At 43.5% G+C, this 20,170-nt stretch overlaps 1 protein-coding gene across 3 annotated transcripts in view; it reads left to right on the top strand.

Annotated features, from left to right (window-relative positions):
* The window catches only part of LOC110507664 (periostin), a 71,548-nt gene that overhangs the window by 27,852 nt on the left and 23,526 nt on the right, over positions 1 to 20,170 (top strand). For all 3 annotated transcript variants that reach the window (XM_036964823.1, XM_036964822.1, XM_036964821.1), the window contains exons 3-13: positions 6,560 to 6,624; positions 7,075 to 7,232; positions 7,499 to 7,663; positions 7,963 to 8,109; positions 8,328 to 8,469; positions 13,090 to 13,302; positions 13,618 to 13,752; positions 15,175 to 15,323; positions 15,843 to 15,979; positions 16,644 to 16,774; positions 17,064 to 17,194. In XM_036964823.1, coding sequence (XP_036820718.1) covers positions 6,560 to 6,624; positions 7,075 to 7,232; positions 7,499 to 7,663; positions 7,963 to 8,109; positions 8,328 to 8,469; positions 13,090 to 13,302; positions 13,618 to 13,752; positions 15,175 to 15,323; positions 15,843 to 15,979; positions 16,644 to 16,774; positions 17,064 to 17,194 — 1,573 coding nt within the window. The remainder of the gene's footprint in view (positions 1 to 6,559; positions 6,625 to 7,074; positions 7,233 to 7,498; positions 7,664 to 7,962; positions 8,110 to 8,327; positions 8,470 to 13,089; positions 13,303 to 13,617; positions 13,753 to 15,174; positions 15,324 to 15,842; positions 15,980 to 16,643; positions 16,775 to 17,063; positions 17,195 to 20,170) is intronic.

Genomic DNA, 20,170 nt, shown 5'->3' with positions numbered 1-20,170 from the left:
TCACGTTTGTCTCTAGCTCAGAAAAGGCTTAAACAGTAGAATACACCCTGGGGCATTTACTGGCATATCATAAAGCAAGGTCTGTGAGTTCTCCTCTCTCAACAGTACCGCTGGCTCTGCACAAACTGAAGCATCATTGTTCTGCTTTAACGAGTCATGTCATGGTTCATGAGGTGTGAGATTATGAAATTGTCTAGCTAGCCTGCGTCCCAAATAGCACCCTTTTCCCTTTGTAGTGCACTACTTTGATCAATGCCCATAGGGTTCTGGTCAAAAGTAGTGCACTATATAAAGAGTAGGGTGCCATTCAGGAGTCAGATAGTGTCATTCTATGGTTTTTGTCTATTAAATCCAACAGAGCTGGAAGGGCTCTGCTTATAATTAATTAATTAAACTCTGATGCCAACTTTGTGCCCATGTGGTACTGTTTACAGTTTAAATACCTATATACAGTAGGAGCTGATTACCGCTAAAGACAGAGATGAAGAGTAGTGACGCGGTTTCTCTGAGTGGATAAATCAGACTTTTACTGTACGCTCAAAAACGTGCACACACAGACTCTCTCTCTCACACACACACACACACACGCTCAGACATGATCTACATGATAAGTCCCTTTATAACAGCTGCAGGTTGGATTTCCCCTTCTTTATATCTTATAATTCTTTGTAGTCATTTATAGCTATGGTGTCCTGTCCTGTTCCCATTCAATTAGATTAAACAGGACTTCACATCACATGTTGGTACAAGTCACAAAACATCTAACCTTGTCCCCAGGCTCAATTGCTAGAGAGACAGCAGGCTGGGTGGACGAGATATAGGGTGCCAAATGGGACACAACCCAAGTCTGAAAGCATCAGTCTTTGATACAGTTCTACAATTCTAGGGAGAGAAAAGGGTTTTGTAATGTTACACGTAATGTTGCCATACTGTTTGAGTGTTCAGTTTTCCATTAGTTAGGGGAACATTCTATCTATGTTAGCAAAAACCTTCTGAGAACATTTTTTAGCATGTTTTGGCATTAGTTAGGAGACAGAAAACAAAAAATGCCCATAACGTGGTTACCATGTTCTCAGAATGCACAATATTAATGTTCTAAACACGAGTCATTGGATGTTGCAAGAACATTCATGTGTCCAGTTTTTTTAGGGTTCGGAGAATGTTCCATCAACGTCCTACCAAACATACACAGAATATGGTTGCCATGTGCTCAGAATATCGGATATTCATGTTCTAGACACGTTTTATGGGAACGTTGCAAGAACATTCACGTGTCTATATTTCTGTGGTTTATGAAAATATTCCTTCAACGTCCCCCGAGACGTCCCCCCAAACATACAAAGTTCGGCATGTGGAATTCTAATCATATTTTTTTTTAAATCCTCATCAAAATCTGTCTGTTTAATCTACACTCATATAAAAAAGGTGCTATCTAGAACCTAAAAGGATTATTTGACTCTTCCCATAGGAGAACCCTTTGGGCGGCAGGATAGCCTAGTGGTTAGAGCGTTGGGCTAGTAACCGTAAAGGTTGCAAGTTTGAATCCCCGAGCTGACAAGGTACAAATCTGTCATTCTGCCCCTGAACAAGGCAGTTAACCCACCATTCCTAGGCCGTCATTGAAAATAAGAATTTGTTCTTAACTGACTTGCCTAGTTAAATAAAGGTAAAAAAATATATTAAAAAAAAGAACACATTTTGGATCCATGTAGAACCCTTTCCACAGAGGGTTCTACATGGAACCCAAAATGGTTTTCCTATGGGGACAGCCGAAAAACCCTTTTGGAACCACGCCCACAAGCCTCACAAGACTCATCTGAAGGTCCCCAGTACAAGTTTGAATGGATGGATGGAAGTACACTGAACAAAAATATAAACACAACATGTAAAGTGTTGGTCCCATGTTTCATGAGCTGAAATAAAATATCCCAGAAATGTTCCAAATGCACAAAAAGCTTATTTTTCTCAAATGTTGTGCCCAAATTTGTTTAGAGATCTGTTAATGAGCATTTCTCCTTTGCCAAGAAAATCCAATCACCTGACAGGTGTGGCATACAGTTGAAGTTGGAAGTTTACATACACTTAGGTAGGAGTCATTAAAACACGTTTTTCAACCACTCCACTAATGTCTTGTTAACAAACTATAGTTTTGGCAAGTCGGTTAGAACATCTACTTTGTGCATGACACAAGTTATTTTTCCAACAATTGTTTACAGACAGATTATTTCACTTACAATTCACTGTATCACAATTCCAGTGGGTCAGAAGTTTACAAACACTAAATTGACTGTGCCTTTAAACAGCTTGGAACATTCCATAAAATTATGTCATGGCTTTAGAAGCTTCTGATAGGCTAATTGACATCATTTGAGTCAATTGGAGGTGTACCTGTGGATGTATTTCAAGGCCTACCTTCAAACTCAGTGCCTCTTTGCTTGACATCATGGAAAAATCAAAGGAAATCAGCCAAGACCTCTAAAAACAATTGTAGACCTCCACAAGTCTGGTTCATCCTTGGGAGCAATTTCCAGACGCCTGAACGTACCACGTTCATCTGTACAAACAATAGTACGCAAGTATAAACACAATGGGACCACGCAGCCATCATACCGCTCAGGAAGGAGATGTGTTCTGTCTCCTAGAGATGAATGTACTTTGGTGCGAAAAATGCAAATCTATCCCAGAACAACAGCAAAGGACCTTGTGAAGATTCTGGAGGAAACAGGTACAAAAGTATCTATATCCACAGTAAAATGAATCCTATATCGACATAACCTGAAAGGCCGCTCAGCAAGGAAGAAGCCACTGCTCAAAACCGCCATAAAAAAGCCACACTACGGCTTGCAACTGCACATGGGGACAAAGATCATACTTTTTGGAGAAATGTTCTCTGGTCTGATGAAAAAAAAATAGAACTGCTTGGCCATAATGACCATTGTTATGTTTGGAGGAAAAAGGTGGAGGCTTGCAAGCTGAAGAACACCATCCCAACCGTGAAGCACGGGGGTGTCAGCATCATGTTGTGGGGTACTTTGCTGCAAGAGGGACTGGGGCACTTCACAAAATAGATGGCATCATGAGGATGGAAGATTATTTGGATATATTGAAGCAACATCTCAAGTATCAGTCAGGAAGTTAAAGCTTGGTCGCAAATGGATCTTCCCAATGGACAATGACCCCAAGCATACTTCCAAAGTGGCAAAATGGCTTAAGGACAACAAAGTCAAGATATTGCAGTGGCCATCACAAAGCCCTGACCTCAATCATATAGAACATTTGTGGGCAGAACTGAAAAAGCATGCACAAACAAGGAAGCCTACAAACCTGACACAGTTACACCAGCTCTGTCAGGAGAAATGGGCCAAAATTCACCCAACTTATTGTGGGAAGCTTGTGGAAGGCTATGCAAAATGTTTGACCCAAGTTCAACAATTTAAAGGCAATGCTACCAAATACTAATTGAGTGCATGTAAACTTTTGACCCACTGGGAATGTGATGAAAGAAACAAAAGCTGAAATAAATAATTCTCTCTACGATTATTCTGACATTTCACATTCTTAAAATAAAGTGCCGATCCTAACTGACCTAAGACAGGGAATTTTTACAAGGATTAAATGTCAGGAATTGTGAAAAACTGAGTTTAAATGTATTTGGCTAAGGTGTATGTAAACTTCCGACTTCAACTGTATCAAGAAGCTGATTAAAAGCATGATCATTACACAGGTGCACCTTGTGCGGGGGACAATAAAAGGCCACTCTAAAATCTGCAGTATTGTCACACAACACAATGCCACATATGTCTCAAGTTTTGATAGATTGTAATTGGCATGCTGACTGCAGGAATGTCCACCAGAGCTGTTGCCAGAGAATTTAATGTTAATTTCTCTACCATAATCCAACTTCGTTTTCGAGAATTTGGCAGCGCATTCAACCGGCCTCACATCTGCTGACCACATGTGTGGGCTAGTGGTTTGCTGATGTCAATGTTGTGAACTGAGTGTCCAATTGTGGCGGTGGGATGGGCAGGCATAAACTATGGAAAATGAACACAATTGCATTTTTTTATTTTTTATTTTACCCCTTTTTCTCCCCAATTTCATGGTATCCAATTGTTTAGTAGCTACTATCTTGTCTCATCGCTACAACTCCCGTACGGGCTCGGGAGAGTCCGTATGCGTCCTCCGATACACAACCCAACCAAGCCGCACTGCTTCTTAACACAGCGCACATCCAACCCAGAAGCCAGCCGCACCAATGTGTCGGAGGAAACACCGTGCACCTGGCAACCTTGGTTAGCGTGCACTGCGCCCGGCCCGCCACAGGAGTCGCTGGTGCGGCCAAACCCTCCCTAACCCGGACAACTGTACGTCACACCACGGACCCCGCCGGTTACGACAGAGGCTGGGCGCGAACCCAGTGTCTCTGGTGGCACAGCTGGCGCTGCAGTACAGCGCCCTTAACCACTGCGCCACCAGGGAGGCTACAATTGCATTTTATTGATGGAAATTTAAATGCAGATACCGTGACCAGATCCTAAGGCCCTTTGTCGTGCCATCCATCACCTCATGTTTCAGCATGATAATGCACGGCCCCATGTCACAAGGATTGTACGCAATTCCTGGAAGCCGAAAATGTCCCAGTTTTTCCATGGCCTGCATTCTCACCAGACATGTCACCCATTGAGCATGTTTGGGATGCTCTGATCCACGCCCATACTTTTTTAAAGGTATCTGTGACCAACAGATGCATATCTGCATTCCCATGTGAAATCATAGATTGGGGCCTAATTCATTTATTTCAGTTGACTGATTTCTTCATATGAACTGTAACTCAGTAAAATCTTTGAAATTGGTGCATGTTGCATTTATATTATTGTTCAATATATATATGGATATAGTTTAGTGCCTAAAATAAGGGGTTAAATACATGTTGATTTAAAAAAAAAAATAGTTTCCTGATCTTTCTTATATCTCTCAGATATAAGATAGACACTTCAGAACAAATTTCCTTTGATTTTGGGGGGCTATCTGTTGTTCCATGTAGTGAATCTGTTATTCAGTGTGTTTCTTTTGGCTAATAGTAGTAATGCCAAATTCAATGTTTCATTAAATATATTTGTTTAAATGATATACCTTAAGGAGTCTTAGACAGGGCTTAGACTCTAGAGCAGGGTCTCTCTTACCCAAGGGGTGCACATTTAGTTTTTTCCCCCAGCACTACACAGCGGATTCAAGTAATCAACTAATCATCAAGCTTTGATCATTTGTATCAGCTGTGTAGTGTTAGGGTAAAAACAAAACGTGCACCCCTTGGGGTCCCGGGAAATGCTGCTGTAAAGGATTAATGGAATGGTCTCTTGGAAACAATATCTTGCATATCACAGGAAAATTCCTATGGAAATGTTAGTTAATGACCCAATGAGACTCCCAAGGGAACGTTCTCTAAAGTTGTGGGAATGCTTGTTGTTAGCTGGATTGCAATGTCATGGGGTTTAATTAAAGAGGCCTGATCTGTTTTTGTGTCCCTGTGATTACGACTGCTGTTCAAAGCTGTTTGATTTAGATTAAAGATTACAGTGCCATTTCCTCAAATCATTCCTCCCCCATTAGTCATTTCTAATGAGCTAGTCTGTTACAGTTTACACATAGCCCATTCAACAGTTTGTGGCATATGCAGGAGTTGAAAAGTTCCATTTCCTAACCAAGGTTGTCAACTGCTTACAGATTTGATTTCAAGACCCAAAACATAAAGTCTTAGAGGTTAAACAAGGCTAAATCATGGACTAGAGGGCTAGAAATTGTTTGTTTAGCTTCAAAGGGGCACCCTATTCCCTACAAAGTGCATTATATATGGACTAGGGTGCCGTTCGGGAGGCACACAGTTTATGTATCTACAGTATACAATGTGGTAGCGTTACCCTGGAGGCGTGCTGGCCTGGGCCCTGGGACCACAAAGCCTTATGGTTAATAAAACAGATGATGAGGACCATGTGGAAACAACTGAACACACACACACACACACACAGGAGCATGAAACAGCCTTTCAGTACAGACATTAGTGATGATTCAGCTGAAATACTGTAGGATGAACTCCAGGATAAATATACGATGTGCTCTGATGTTCTGAAATAAGTTATAGAACACTCTAATTACATGGGATGTGGTGATCACTGTTTATGTACCCCGACTCTGAATATTTAAACAGAGGATAGGGTATGTCTCTTTCTCTAGCTCATGATCTGTCCATCTGTGTGTTGTCTCTGTCTCTAAAGCGTGATCTGTGGGATGTCTCCATCCCTCCCTCCTCTCTGTCTCTAACGTTTGTGTCCCTGTGTTGTCTGTTGGACAGTGCTGTTTATGGTGTATCTCTGTGTGTTGTCTCTGTCTCTAAAATGTGACGTGTACATGTGTTGTCTCTAAATTTGGTCTCTGTCTGTAGGACGGTGCTGTATGAGTGATCTGTCCCTAAACATGGTGTGTCTGTGTCTCTGTCTGTAGGACGGTGCTGTATGAGTGATCTGACCCTAAACATGGTGTGTCTGTGTCTCTATGTCTATAGGACGGTGCTGTATGAGTGCTGTCCAGGTTACATGAAGCTGGAAGGAATGAAAGGATGCCCTGCAGGTATGTAGCTACGGTCGGTTACAGTGTATGTAATGTTATATGGTACAGGATACGCAGTGTACTCAAGTTTGTAGTGCACTTAATGTTATAGTGTACTTCAAAGGTTCAACAAGAGGTTAAACTAAGACAAATCAATGGGTATTACATTTTCTCATAAAATGCACGAGTCACAACGCCACACCAACATAAAGATTCAGCTGGCACATCATCCTACCCATACATGTTCCCTTTCAGCATCATCTGGCTGTCTTTGGGGTTCTTTAAAGTTGTTAGTTGTTTTAATGAGGCTTGTGTGTGTCCCAAATGGTACTCTATTCCATATGTACTGCAATATTTTAGGGCTCTAATCAAAAGTAGTACACTATATAGGGTATAGGATGCCATTTGGGATCACTCCTGGTATGTAGGGAGATGTAGTCATTATGGTACCTTCTCTTCCCTGTTCCACAGTGGCCCCTATAGACAATGTGTATGGTACCTTGGGCCTGGTCAAGGCCATCTCCACCCAGGAATACTCTCACATCTCCAAGCTAAGGGAGGAGATAGAGGGATCTGGGTCATACACCTTCTTCGCTCCCAGCAACGATGCTTGGGACTTGTTAGATGGGGTAAGTCAGGATAAGTGTCATCTCTTACAGCTGGAAAATTCCAGGTAATTCAGATAAATTACCTGGAAAAATGAACCCACCAGCGATAGTAGTAACTATTCCAAAACCAAAACCATTCAGTGCTTGTAATGTGACCATTTAAAAGAGCTACAACATAAATCACCAGAATGGTTGATATACCTGAACCCTACAGCCAGTTGCTGTCATCACTTCGTGTTAAGTATATATGTTATCTTAAGCCTTTTTATTCTGCATTTCTTCAACAGGAAGTGCGTAGTGCGTTGGTGAGCAACGTGAACATTGAGCTGTACAACGCCCTGCACTACCACATGGCTAACAAACGCCTACAGACCAAAGACCTGAAGAACGGCCTGGTGGTCGACTCCATGTACAACGACCTGGGACTCTACATCAACCACTACTCCAACGGGGTGAGCATCCCACTAAACCTACACACCATCATCTTCTGCATCCCAAATGGCACCCTACTCCACATGCAGTGCACTAATTTGACCAGCGTCCATGGAATGTATTGGAAATCCGATAGTTTCCATGCCAAGAGATAGGAAAGTTGACATCATGGAGAGCTAAGGCTTTATTGTGTGCAGGTAGTTGTTGAAGGGTGTGTTGTGTGAACATTGGAGAGTTAAGGACAGGATGCTGTTGTGTGATGTGTGCAGATACTAACTGTGCTGTGCATGTCCTATGCGGTGTGTTATTATGTATGAAGATCGTGACGGTGAACTGTGCCAGGATTATCCATGGCAACCAGGTTGCCACCAACGGAGTGGTGCACGTCATTGATCGTGTCATCACTGGCGTGAGCAACACCATCCAGGATGTCATTGAGGTTGACGATGACCTCACCACTCTCAGTGTAAGTTTTATTTTCTTCTGTTCTCCTCTCCTCTCTTCTTCCCCCTTCATTTCCATTCCTTTCACTTCCTTTCCTACCTTTTTCTTCATTATGGTTCTCCTCTTGTCTCCTTTCCCCTTCTCGTCTTTTTGTTTTCATTCTATTCGATTTACACAGGGTGGCACACACAGTATTAACGGAGGATATGATGGAGGATATAATGTGTTCTTTCACTACAGGATGTGGCCCTGGCCTCAGGCCTGCTGGACAAGCTGGGACAGCCCGGCCAGTACACCCTGTTTGCCCCCACCAACGATGCCTTCGCCAAGCTGGACTCGGATGTGCTGCAACGACTGATGGGTGACAAGGGTGTCCTCCAAGGTAAACCAAACCGCTGGGCCAGGCTTCAATGGTCTATCACCTCTCTGGAATGTTTTCTATGAATACAGAGAGCAGCTCCCAGGAGAGTACTGTAACGCAGAGGGGAGACATATAGACTTTATATAAACCTCCAAACTCAGGCCATATCCGTGTTTAATGAGATGAAAGTGCAGGAAAAGTAACTCAATGGTTCCCGCTCGCCATGTTTGCAGGGCTGAGTAACCGCAGACTTTTTACATGTAAGCGCCTTTTCCTACTCTAAACAGATGGAGCCGACTAGTTACAGTCTGAGCTGTGGATTTTGAATTCTCAGACAGTTGGCAAACTGAGCGTTCACCACAGTTGTGTGAGTGAGTAATGAAAAACAAAAGAGCTCTAGTTTCAGATGATGGGCTACGAAATAATGGCTATTCAGACATAAACCTTCATATGGTGAAGCTTTTTGATAATTTGACACATTAAAGAGCTAAACATTTACTGTCACTCTATAATTTATGTCTGGGTGGCACACAATAATAAAACACTCTCACTTGTTCCAAAACATTTCCAAAGAGGTATCGTTCATACGGTTCTAAACACCACAGGGCAGGAAGCAGGAAGCACCCCGCTCTGCCTGTGTCCCAAAGGCAGTGCACCTTATTCCCTACTTCGATCATACGGCTATGGTCAACAGTAGTGCACTATTAATAGAGTACCATTTTGGGACACACCCCAGTCAGGGTTGGGACTGGAAAGGTTCAGAAGGTTCAGAGCATTAGGAGGGTTGGCAGCGGTGTGATGATCCCTAATATTAGTCCTAGGACTTCCCTGAGCTATGAGATCACACAACTTCACACACAGTCGAACAGAGTCAGACAAGGCAGTAAAACAGTCAGGAATATCCCTGCACTCAATAGTCTCCCGACACCAGAACCCATGAGATCTAAGGGATCTCCAGGTCTCCTGAATTTCATAGGTGCGTCCCAAATGGAACTCGATTCCCTATTTAGAGCACTTCTTTTGACCAGGGCCCATAGGGATCTGGTCAAAAGTTGAGCACTTGTAGTCCAAAAAGTTTTTTCCTGTGTTTTATATACACGTGGTGGCCAGTTTATTAGGTACACACATCTAGTACCAGGTTGGACCCCCTAGTGGTTAAGTGGTTCATTTAGAGCGTTAAGCGTTATTAAGAGCGTTGGGCCAGTAACCGAAAAGTTGCTTGTTCGAATCCATGCGCCAACTAGGTGAAAAATATGTTGATGTGCCCTTGAGTAAGGCACTTAACCCTAATTGCTCCTGTAAGTCGCTCTGGATAAGAGTGTCTGCTACATTACTAAAATGTAAATGTAGAACAGCCTGAATTCTTCGGGCATAGAAAGGTCTCTTGATACCAATTGAGCAACTTAACGTGTGCCAGGAAAACATTGCCTACGCCACTAGCCTGTATCGTTGACACCAGCCAGGATGGGGCCATGGGTCAAGCTGCTTACGCCAAATCCTCAATCAGAATAATGCAACAGGAACCGGGATTCGTAGGACCAGGTGATGTTTGCCACTCCTCGACTGTCCAGTGTTGGTGATCGCGTGCCCACTGGAGCTGCTTCTTCTTGTTTTTAGCTTATAGGACTGGAACCCAGTGTGGTCGTCTGCTGCAATAGCCTATCGGTGACAAGGACCGAAGGTGACAAGGAGATGTCGTTCTTCACACCACTGTTGTACTGCGCCGTTATTTGCCTGTTTGTCGCACCATGCTCGGTAAACCCTAGACCGTTCCTGAGATACTGGAACTGGCGTGCCTGGCACCGACGATCGCACCATGCTCGGTAAACCCTAGACCGTTTCTGAGATACTGGAACTGTCGTGCCTGGCACCGACGATCGCACCATGCTCGGTAAACCCTAGACTGTTTCTGAGATACTGGAACTGTCGTGCTTGGCACCGACGATCGCACCATGCTCGGTAAACCCTAGACTGTTTCTGAGATACTGGAACTGTCGTGCCTGGCACCGACGATCGTACCATGCTCAAAGTCGCTTAGGTCACTCATTTTGCCCATTCTAATGTTCATGTGAACAGCAACTGAATGTCTCAATGCCTGTCTGCCTGCTTTATATAGCAGGCCGCGGACACATGACTCATTTTTCTATCGCAGGTCTTTATATATTTTACCGCAGCACAATGTACACAACACTAAATACTTTACCAAGCTAGCAATCTAGCAAGATGATGAAGAAATATTTAAATGAATTCTCCATTATCCCATACTTCCAGTACCAGTTTGCTTCCTAGCTAACTTTAGCTAAACGGTTAGCATCACAATTTAGCACAACATAGCTAAATCAAATCAAATCAAATGTATTTATATAGCCCTTCTTACATCAGCTGATATCTCAAAGTGCTGTACAGAAACCCAGCCTAAAACCCCAAACAGCAAGCAATGCAGGTGTAGAAGCACGGTGGCTAGGAAAAACTCCCTAGAAAGGCCAAAACCTAGGCAGAAACCTAGAGAGGAACCAGGCTATGAGGGGTGGCCAGTCCTCTTCTGGCTGTGCCGGGTGGAGATTATAACAGAACATGGCCAAGATGTTCAAATGTTCATAAATGACCAGCATGGTCAAATAATAATAATCACAGTAGTTGTCGAGGGTGCAACAAGTCAGCACCTCAGGAGTAAATGTCAGTTGGCTTTTCATAGCCGATCATTAAGAGTATCTCTACCGCTCCTGCTGTCTCTAGAGAGTTGAAAACAGCAGGTCTGGGACAGGTAACAGGTCAGGTTTCCATAGAACAGAACAGTTGAAACTGGAGCAGCAGCACGGCCAGGTGGACTGGGGACAGCAAGGAGTCATCATGCCAGGTAGTCCTGAGGCATGGTCCTATGGCTCAGGTCCAGAGAGAGAAAGAAAGAACGAGAGAAAGAGAGAATTAGAGAGAGCATACTTAAATTCACACAGGACACCGGATAAGACAACAACATTAGCGCAGTTGTCATTATTGGCTATAGAGTAAAAATGTATGAAAACAAAAATGTGCTTTTTAGTCATAATTTGAGTTTAGGGTTAGGCATAAGGTTAGCAGTGTGGTTAACGTTAGGGTTAAGGTTAGGTTTATATTTTTTTGGTAGAAATAGGTGGGGTTTACGACTTTGTGGCTGTGATAGCTTGTGATGACCCCATGAGCACAGCTTGCTAGTTAGCTTACATTATCTACAGCAGGCATGAGACAAACAAGCTGCTGCCACATTGCGGCCTGGATTATTTAAACAAAACAAATCGGAGGTTTTGGCCTTCTATGGCGATAACACCATGCGGTAAATTAGTTAATGGACCAATAAGAAAGAGAGTTCCAAACCTCTCTGCCAGTAACAGCACATTTTGGTTTCCCCCACTCAAACCACTCCCAGGCAATCCTAGCAAAGTTCTTGCTTTAGAAATTGCTGTTTGCTAAGAAGCTATTTTTGTTACTTTTTGACCATTTTAATTAAAAACAATCACAGTAAGGTACTACATTTTTACCCAGAAATTATTATATTTTTAGATAAAAATGGCTACATTGGACCTCTAATAGGGTGCCATTTGGCACGCAACCTGTGATTCATTCACTATTCTGAAGCCATGCTGGAAATGACATAATCTGATGCAAGGCGCCTCTGTTTCTAGCAGCCAACTGGCCTACTCATGTTCATGTTCAAATCTCAGTCAAATTCATCCAGACATGTAATACAAGCCATAATACTAGGTAGCCATGGATTTGCTCCTACAATCCGATACGGTGCCAGAGCGTATGAAAGTATAAAAACCTATACCAATATCAGATGCTACAGACAGAAGTTGGCAGATCAGCGCTATCAACTGCAGACAAGTCTAGTGGGAAGCTTTTGTGGGTAAATAAGTAGCTTTGCACAAGTGGAACAGCTCATAGGGAAGGAGCCTATCTCCTAATCTGTAGTGTGAGGCAGCTTGATGTACAAGTACATCCTCAAGACAGGATGCTAGTCCATCACATGGCTTTACCCCCAATCTATCTTCTTAACACTGAGTGACAAGGGAAGAAGCACTCAGGTCCCAGTTTTACTGTCTTTGTTATGACCCAGCCAGGGATTGAACTCACAATTTTCCAATTTCAGGGCAGACACTCTTACCACAAGGCCACTGAGTTGACATTTTGGGCATGTCTCATGGTCTGACAAACTGTAGCTTGGCTAACTTCCATCGCAGATGCGGAAGGCCGACATAGAAGGATGTGGTGGATTGAGATGCAGTCCATGCAAAAAGTCACTATCTTAAACTGACTGATTTTTGGGGATTTTTTTATTATGTTACTAAGGATAAAAGGTATGCCTTGCTAGTACAGTATGTGAATTCAAATTTTCTCAGGATGCTGGGCCAGTCATGTATAATAAAACAATGCTGTTAATCAATAACGGTATATATAGAAGTATCTGAGTCTGTGGGTCCGATTAACACTTTTCTCCTCTCCTCTCCTCTCCTCCTCTCCTCTCCTCTCCTCTCCTCTCCTCTCCTCTCCTCTCCTCTCCTCTCCTCTCCTCTCCTCTCCTCTCCTCTCCTCTCCTCTCCTCTCCTCTCCTCTCCTCTCCTCTCCTCTATCCTCTATCCTCTATCCTCTATCCTCTTCCTCCAGCCCTGCTGAACTTCCACATGCTGAACTCTGTCCAGTGTTCAGAGGGCATCATGTCCGGCCAGACCTTTGAGACCCTGGAGGGCCACAATATTGAGATTGGCTGTGATGGGGAAAGCCTGACGGTGAATGGTATCAAGATGGTGCTGAAGAAAGACATAGTCACCACCAACGGAGTCATCCACCTCATTGACGAGGTCCTCATGCCTGACTCAGGTTAGCTCTCTCTATAGTGCTTTCATTACAGAGCTGTAACACACATCTCTGAATATGCATGTTTTTGCATTTGCATTTCTTTGTTGAAATGTAAATGGAATTAACTGTTTCACGAAATACACAACACCTTTATTTGCAACACCTCTTTGCTGTTACACTAGTATACAAGTCAACCATACACATAGGAAAATAGATGGAAACAATGACACAATAACACCAAGACTAAGATAAAATCTTAAAACTCTGAATAAGTGTAGAAGTGTTGATCTTTCAGTGTTAGAAAAGCTTTTAATGGTGTTGTCTGTGTCCTCTAAGCCAAGCAGGTGATGGAGCTGCTCACCCCTTCCCAGTCCACCTTCAGTGACATGGTGTCAGAGCTGGGTCTGTCTACAGCCATGGAAGCCAAGGCAGAATACACACTACTGGCCCCGCTCAATTCTGTCTTCACTGGTGAGTAACACACCACTGGCCCCGCTCAATTCTGTCTTCACTGGTGAGTAACACATCACTGGCCCCGCTCAATTCTGTCTTCACTGGTGAGTAACACACTACTGGCCCCGCTCAATTCTGTCTTCACTGGTGAGTAACACACCACTGGCCCCGCTCAATTCTGTTGTCACTGTGAGTAACACACTAGCTCCTCTCTCTGTCCCCCTCTTCCTCTCTCTAACTCCTCTCTCTGTCCCCCTCTTCCTCTCTCTAGCTCCTCTCTCTGTCCCCCTCTTCATCTCGCTAGCTCCTCTCTCTGTCCCCCTCTTCCTCTCTCTAGCTCCTCTATCTGTCCCCCTCTTCCTCTCTCTAGTTCCTCTCTCTGTCCCCCTCTTCCTCTCTCTAACTCCTCTCTCTGCCCCCCTCTTCCTCTCTCTAGATCCTCTCTCTGTCCCCCTATTCCTCTCTCTAGCTCCTCTCTCTGTCCCCCTCTTCCTCTCTCTAGCTCCTCTCTCTGTCCCCTCTTCATCTCGCTAGCTCCTCTCTCTGTCCCCCTCTTCATCTCTCTAACTCCTCTCTCTGTCCCCCTCTTCCTCTCTCTAGCTCCTCTCTCTGTCCCCCTCTTCCTCTCTCTAGCTCCTCTCTCTGTCCCCCTCTTCCTCTCTCTAGCTCCTCTCTGCCCCCCTCTTCCTCTTTCTAGCTCCTCTCTCTGTCTCCCTCTTCCTCTCTCTAGCTCCTCTCTCTGTCTCCCTCTTCCTCTCTGTCACTACTTTATCACTCCTCTCCTTCTTTCTGTTTCTCTCCTCTCAACAGGTGGGTAATGCACACTGAGCTCCAAACTGTGACATTAGTCTTGCTGTCATGCTGACTCACTAGTAAGCTTCATATACTAGACTTACTATATACGGGTCACCGAGGGAAGAGTGCTGGAATGATTTATAGCTGGAGCTTTTTGCCATGCAAACCAGACACACACACACACCACATAGGAACATATGAACCTCAAAAGGCGTGGGGAGAGGCAGCTCTTCTTCCACAGGACATCAGTATAGTCTGTATGACAACCCCAGGGTAATGCAGCCTGGAACAGTCCCTGGCTGTGTCCCAAATGGGACCCTATTCCCTATATAGTGCACTACTTTTGACCGGAGCCCTATGGGAATAAGGAAATAAGGAGCCATTTGGGACACAGACACTGTTACAATGTGGCTGATCAATCTGATTTCCTGGAAAATAAGGTTGACATTTTACAATGACTGACTAGACCACCAGACTGCATCATTAGCCTATATACTTTTTTTATCGTCTGCGACCTGGGAAAACCTTGTATCTCCATTTTTGCAGAATTGGGGATAGTTTCTAAAAAGTTATTGTTTACAAACATATTTAATGTCATATTTTGATCTCTTACAATGTATCTATATGAAATATCTTGTCTTCCAGATGAGGTGATGGCCATTGACCAGAGCTTTCTGAAGATGATTCTGGAGAACCACATCCTGAAGGAGAAGATTACTCTGGGACAGCTGTACAATGGACAGCGCCTGGAGACCATTGCCGGGAAGTTCCTCAGAGTCTTCATCTACCGCACAGTGAGTCTGTGTGTGTGGGGGGGGGGGTGTGTCTGTGTGAGTTTGTGTGAGTACATGACAGTTTGTGTGTGGATGTGCGTGTGTGCGTGCATCTCTTGTCTCTGAACAGCTGGTCAAACACAATGGCCATACAACACATATCCATTTCGCTGTGCTATCCATCTACTGGACTGACTAAGAGGCTGTAAATTCAGTAGCTAGCAGACTGTTCAATTGTATGCCTTATAAAGAGCCACTTCAGCAGATGTTCCAACTCAAATTTCAGTTTTAAAGATGCTCAAAACAGAAGTCAGGTGACTGGAGAAACCATTAGCCTAGCTAGCTAACTATCTGGCTAGCTAACTAGTTAGGTGCTTATGCTAGCATACCAACATGCCCAAATATGTAATCATTTTGCTAGAATTGGGATATTAGGACTAGAGTTACATTATTAGGATAAAACCCAGAAAAACAGTTTTCAACAACAAAAAAAGTAGAGTTTTCACTAGTGGTTCTTTAACCTGTCCTGTCTGTCTGTAGGCGGTGTGCATAGAGAACTCCTGCCTGGTGCGTGGCAGCAAGGAGGGCAGTAACGGAGCCCTCCACCTGATGAAGACTCTGATGAAGCCAGCTGAGACCACCATGTTCCAGATCCTCACTGACAACGGAGGATTCAAGTAAGCTGCTTGGGCACATATAGACTCTGTGTGCTTTAGCCTGGTCCCAGATCTATATGTGCTTCAGCAAATGAAATAGTCAGAGAAGTTAGCTCAAGCTCATACAGATCTGAGACCAGACTAGTGGAAGGATTTTGATCAAGGGACAGACAAAGATTGTTCTGATTTTGCAGCCAATTCACGAATATACTGTAAATTAAACAGTGTTGGACAACCTTGTCTCACTCCCTACTCGAGAAAGGATGTTCTTTAGCTAACCAAACAGCCAGAGAGTCAGAGAGAGTTCACTAGTCAGACAGAGTTCAATCAATTTCATACAGACCTGGGAGCAAGCTGGGAAAACAGTTTATACAGACATGTGGGCCAACTTCTTTCTAAATCATGTCCACCTCTTGCAAGTTATCTTATTATCTAAATAATACATAGGATCTCATCACTGAAGAGGATCCTGTTCTATAGGTCAATCGGTTTGTACATTGTCAAGCTGGCGTTCACGTGTGTTGGCGAGGTAGAGAACCCTGGTCAAGCCCGGTCAGAGACGAGTTTAGGGAGGCAGCGCTATATGCTAAGCTATCACACTGGCACCGGTTACCGGTTATACAATGTCTATAGTGGTTGTCATGAGTGGCAGGTAACTGTTTCCTTAATGTTGTTTTGGTTGCAGGATCTTCCTGTCACTGATGGAGATGGCTGGTCTGACTGACCTGCTCAAACAGGAAGGAGAATACACTCTGTTCGCTCCCAGTGATGAGGCCTTCACTGGCGTCAGAGACAGCGACCTGGCTCTGCTCAGAGGTTGGTTCGTCTCTCTCTCTGTCTCTCTGTCACTCTCTCCATCATTTTCTCCATCCTTCATAGTCTGTGTCAGTCTCTCTAAAAAAAATCATAGCCAGAGGTTTTTCTTGTCAGGCCACATCATGATGGTCAGGAAAAACTGCTGACATTAACCATAGCTACCATAGCTACTAGCTTTCTCCTAAAGGTTGTAATGTCAAAGGAACATCCATAAGACTTAGTGGTTGTATGTACGACACGTTCTATGGTACTGTAGTCTTCCGTCTAAAGTCATGTCTGTCCTGGCCAGGTAATATGAATGCCCTGCGTACCATCCTGCTCTACCACTTCAGTAATGGAGTGTTCATCGGTGGAGGTCTGGAGACTGGGGTGACCAACCTTCTCAAGTCTCTGCAGGGCAATAACCTCCGAGTGCTGCATGTGAGTCCAAATCTCTCAACATTCAACAAGACTGTAAATATAAGAAATCATGGCATTTTCCAATGTACGTGTGTATGAAAAGCCGGAAAAAAGCTATTATCAGACAGACCCTGAAGAGATTGTACAATGTTTTTACAGTGAATCAAGAGCCTCTCCTCCAGATCCACTCAGTATTACTAACATCCGCAATCCTTTGTCATTAACAATGTAAACCAACGTTCAAAGTAGGAATTATGACTAAATATTACTTCTTCGAAAACGTATATATATATATATATATAACAGTTCAACGTGGAAAAAGAGGAAATAATCTGTCTGAAATAATGGTCATCTGATGACTAAGAAACCAAAACGTATTTATTGGATTAACTTCCCCGGAAACAACTTCCCAAACATAATTCAGCATGCTGACAGGATTTAGGATTTCACAAAGGCTTGCATTGACCTTTGATATTTACTGTTTTGACCTTGGGTTAATTTTATACTTAGCTTTTAAGTTTGATTGCAGCAATGTCCTTAGGGTCATATTCCAAGATCATTCAAAAAAATAATTTCTTGAAATAAACCATGAAGCCATGTGAAGTCCCTGGATGTTTGTAGTGCAGACTATTCATGATTTAGTTTAGATTACGTTTTACTTCTAACAACAGACAGTTGCATTCCATTGCTACCAATTACTTCACACTGGAAAAAGTTAAGCTACACTAAAGATACCCTTAAAAAATATAGTTCACTTAACTACAGTTACTTTGAAAATGTTGTTCACTATATCCAAATTACTTTGTGATAAATGATCATACAGTATGTAAATCTGAAATGTCGTAGACTACAAACTGCAAGAACATATCACTTGGGGTCAAACTTCACCCGTATCTTATTTTTGCAAAAAAAAGTTGAGTGTAGTTCCAGTAGTTAGCTACACTGCTACATGGCAGAAAAATTATTAACTGATGAATTTAAAACTACCACCAAGTTACTAAAAAATGTACACTACCGTTCATAAATTGGGCTCACTTAGAAATGTCCTTGTTTTTGAAAGAAAAGCACATTTTTGTCCATTAAAATAACATCAAATAGATCAGAAATACAGTGTAGACATTGTTAATGTTGTAAATGACTATTGTAGCTGGAAACTGCAGATTTTTAATGGAATATCTACGTATATAGCCGTACAGAGGCCCATTATCAGCAACCATCACTCCTGTGTTCCAATGGCACGTTGTGTTAGCTAATCCAACTTCTATAATCAAGTCTACCACTGTAGTGTCGTCTGCAAACTTGATGATTGATTTGGAGGCGTGCATGGCCACGCAGTCATGGGTGAACAGAGAGTACAGGAGAGGGCTGAGAATGCACCCTTGTGGGGCCCCAGTGTTGAGGATCAGCGGGGTGGAGATGTTGTTACCTACCCTCAACACCTGGGGGTGGCCCGTCAGGAAATCCAGGACCCAGTTGCACAGGGCGGTGTCGAGACCCAGGGTCTCGAGCTTAATGACGAGTTTGGAGGGTACTATGGTGTTAAATGCTGAGCTGTATTCGATGAACAGCATTCTTACATAGGTATTCCTCTTGTCCAGATGGGTTAGGGCAGTGTGCAGTGTGATTGCGATTGCGTCTGTGGACCTATTGGTGCGGTAAGCAAATTGGAGTGGGTCTAGGGTGTCAGGTAGGGTGGAGGTGATATGATCCTTGACTAGTCTCTCAAAGCACTTCATGATGACGGAAGTGAGTGCTACAGGGCGATAGTCGTTTAGCTCAGTTACCTTAGCTTTCTTGGGAACAGGAACAATGGTGGCCCTCTTGAAGCATGTGGGAACATCAGGCTGGGATAGGGATTGATTGAATATGTCCGTAAACACACCAGCCAGCTGGTTTGCACATGCTCTGAGGACGCGGCTAGTGATGCCATCTGGGCCGGCAGCCTTGCGAGGGTTAACACGTTTAAATGTTTTACTCACATTGGCTGCGGTGAAGGAGAGCCCGCGGGATTTGGTAGCCGGCCGTATCGGTGGCACTGTATTGTCCTCAAAGCGAGCAAAGAAGATGTTTAGTTTGTCTGGGAGCAAGACATCGGGGTCCGCGACGGGGCTGGTTTTCTTTTTGTAGTCCGTGATTGACTGTAGACCCTAGCACATACCTCTCGTGTTTGAGCCGTTGAATTGCGACTCTACTTTGTCTCTATACTGACGCTTAGCTTGTTTGAATGCCTTGCGGAGGGAATAGCTACACTGTTTGTATTCGGTCATGTTTCCAGTCGCCTTCCCCTGATTAAAAGCAGTGGTTCACGCTTTCAGTTTTGCGCAAATGCTGCCATCAATCCACGGTTTCTGGTTGGGGAAGGTTTTAACAGTTGCCGTGGGTACAACATCACTGATGCAATTGCTAATAAACTTGCTCACCGAATCAGCATATACTGTACATCAATGTTGTTGTCCGACGCTATCCGGAACATACAGTGCCTTGTGAAAGTATTCGGCCCCCTTGAACTTTGCGACATTTTGCCACATTTCAGGCTTCAAACATAAAGATATAAAACTGTATTTTTTTGTGAAGAATCAACAACAAGTGGGACACAATCATGAAGTGGAACGACATTTATTGGATATTTCAAACTTTTTTAACAAATCAAAAACTGAAAAATTGGGCGTGCAAAACTATTCAGCCCCCTTAAGTTAATACTTTGTAGCGCCATCTTTTGCTGCGATTACAGCTGTAAGTTGTCGTGGAAATTTCCTCTATTTACCAAATCATGGGAGCAAACCACACACACAAGTCAGAGTTAGTTATAAAAGTCCATCTTTAATTATATGAGCTCTATCACAACCCTGTGACTCTCAGATTGATTCAGTGTCTCCCAGTGAATCCTCTGAGAGCCCCCTTACAATGCAACTGAGTTCCTTTAATAGCAAAGACCCACATAGTCAGACAGCATAGACATAACTCATCGTTCAGCTTTGTCTCCTTTCCCAAACCATA

This window comes from Oncorhynchus mykiss, chromosome 27 (genome assembly GCF_013265735.2).
Source record: "Oncorhynchus mykiss isolate Arlee chromosome 27, USDA_OmykA_1.1, whole genome shotgun sequence".
Taxonomy (NCBI): Eukaryota; Metazoa; Chordata; class Actinopteri; order Salmoniformes; family Salmonidae; genus Oncorhynchus; species Oncorhynchus mykiss.
This window is presented reverse-complemented; position numbering and strand designations above follow the sequence as displayed.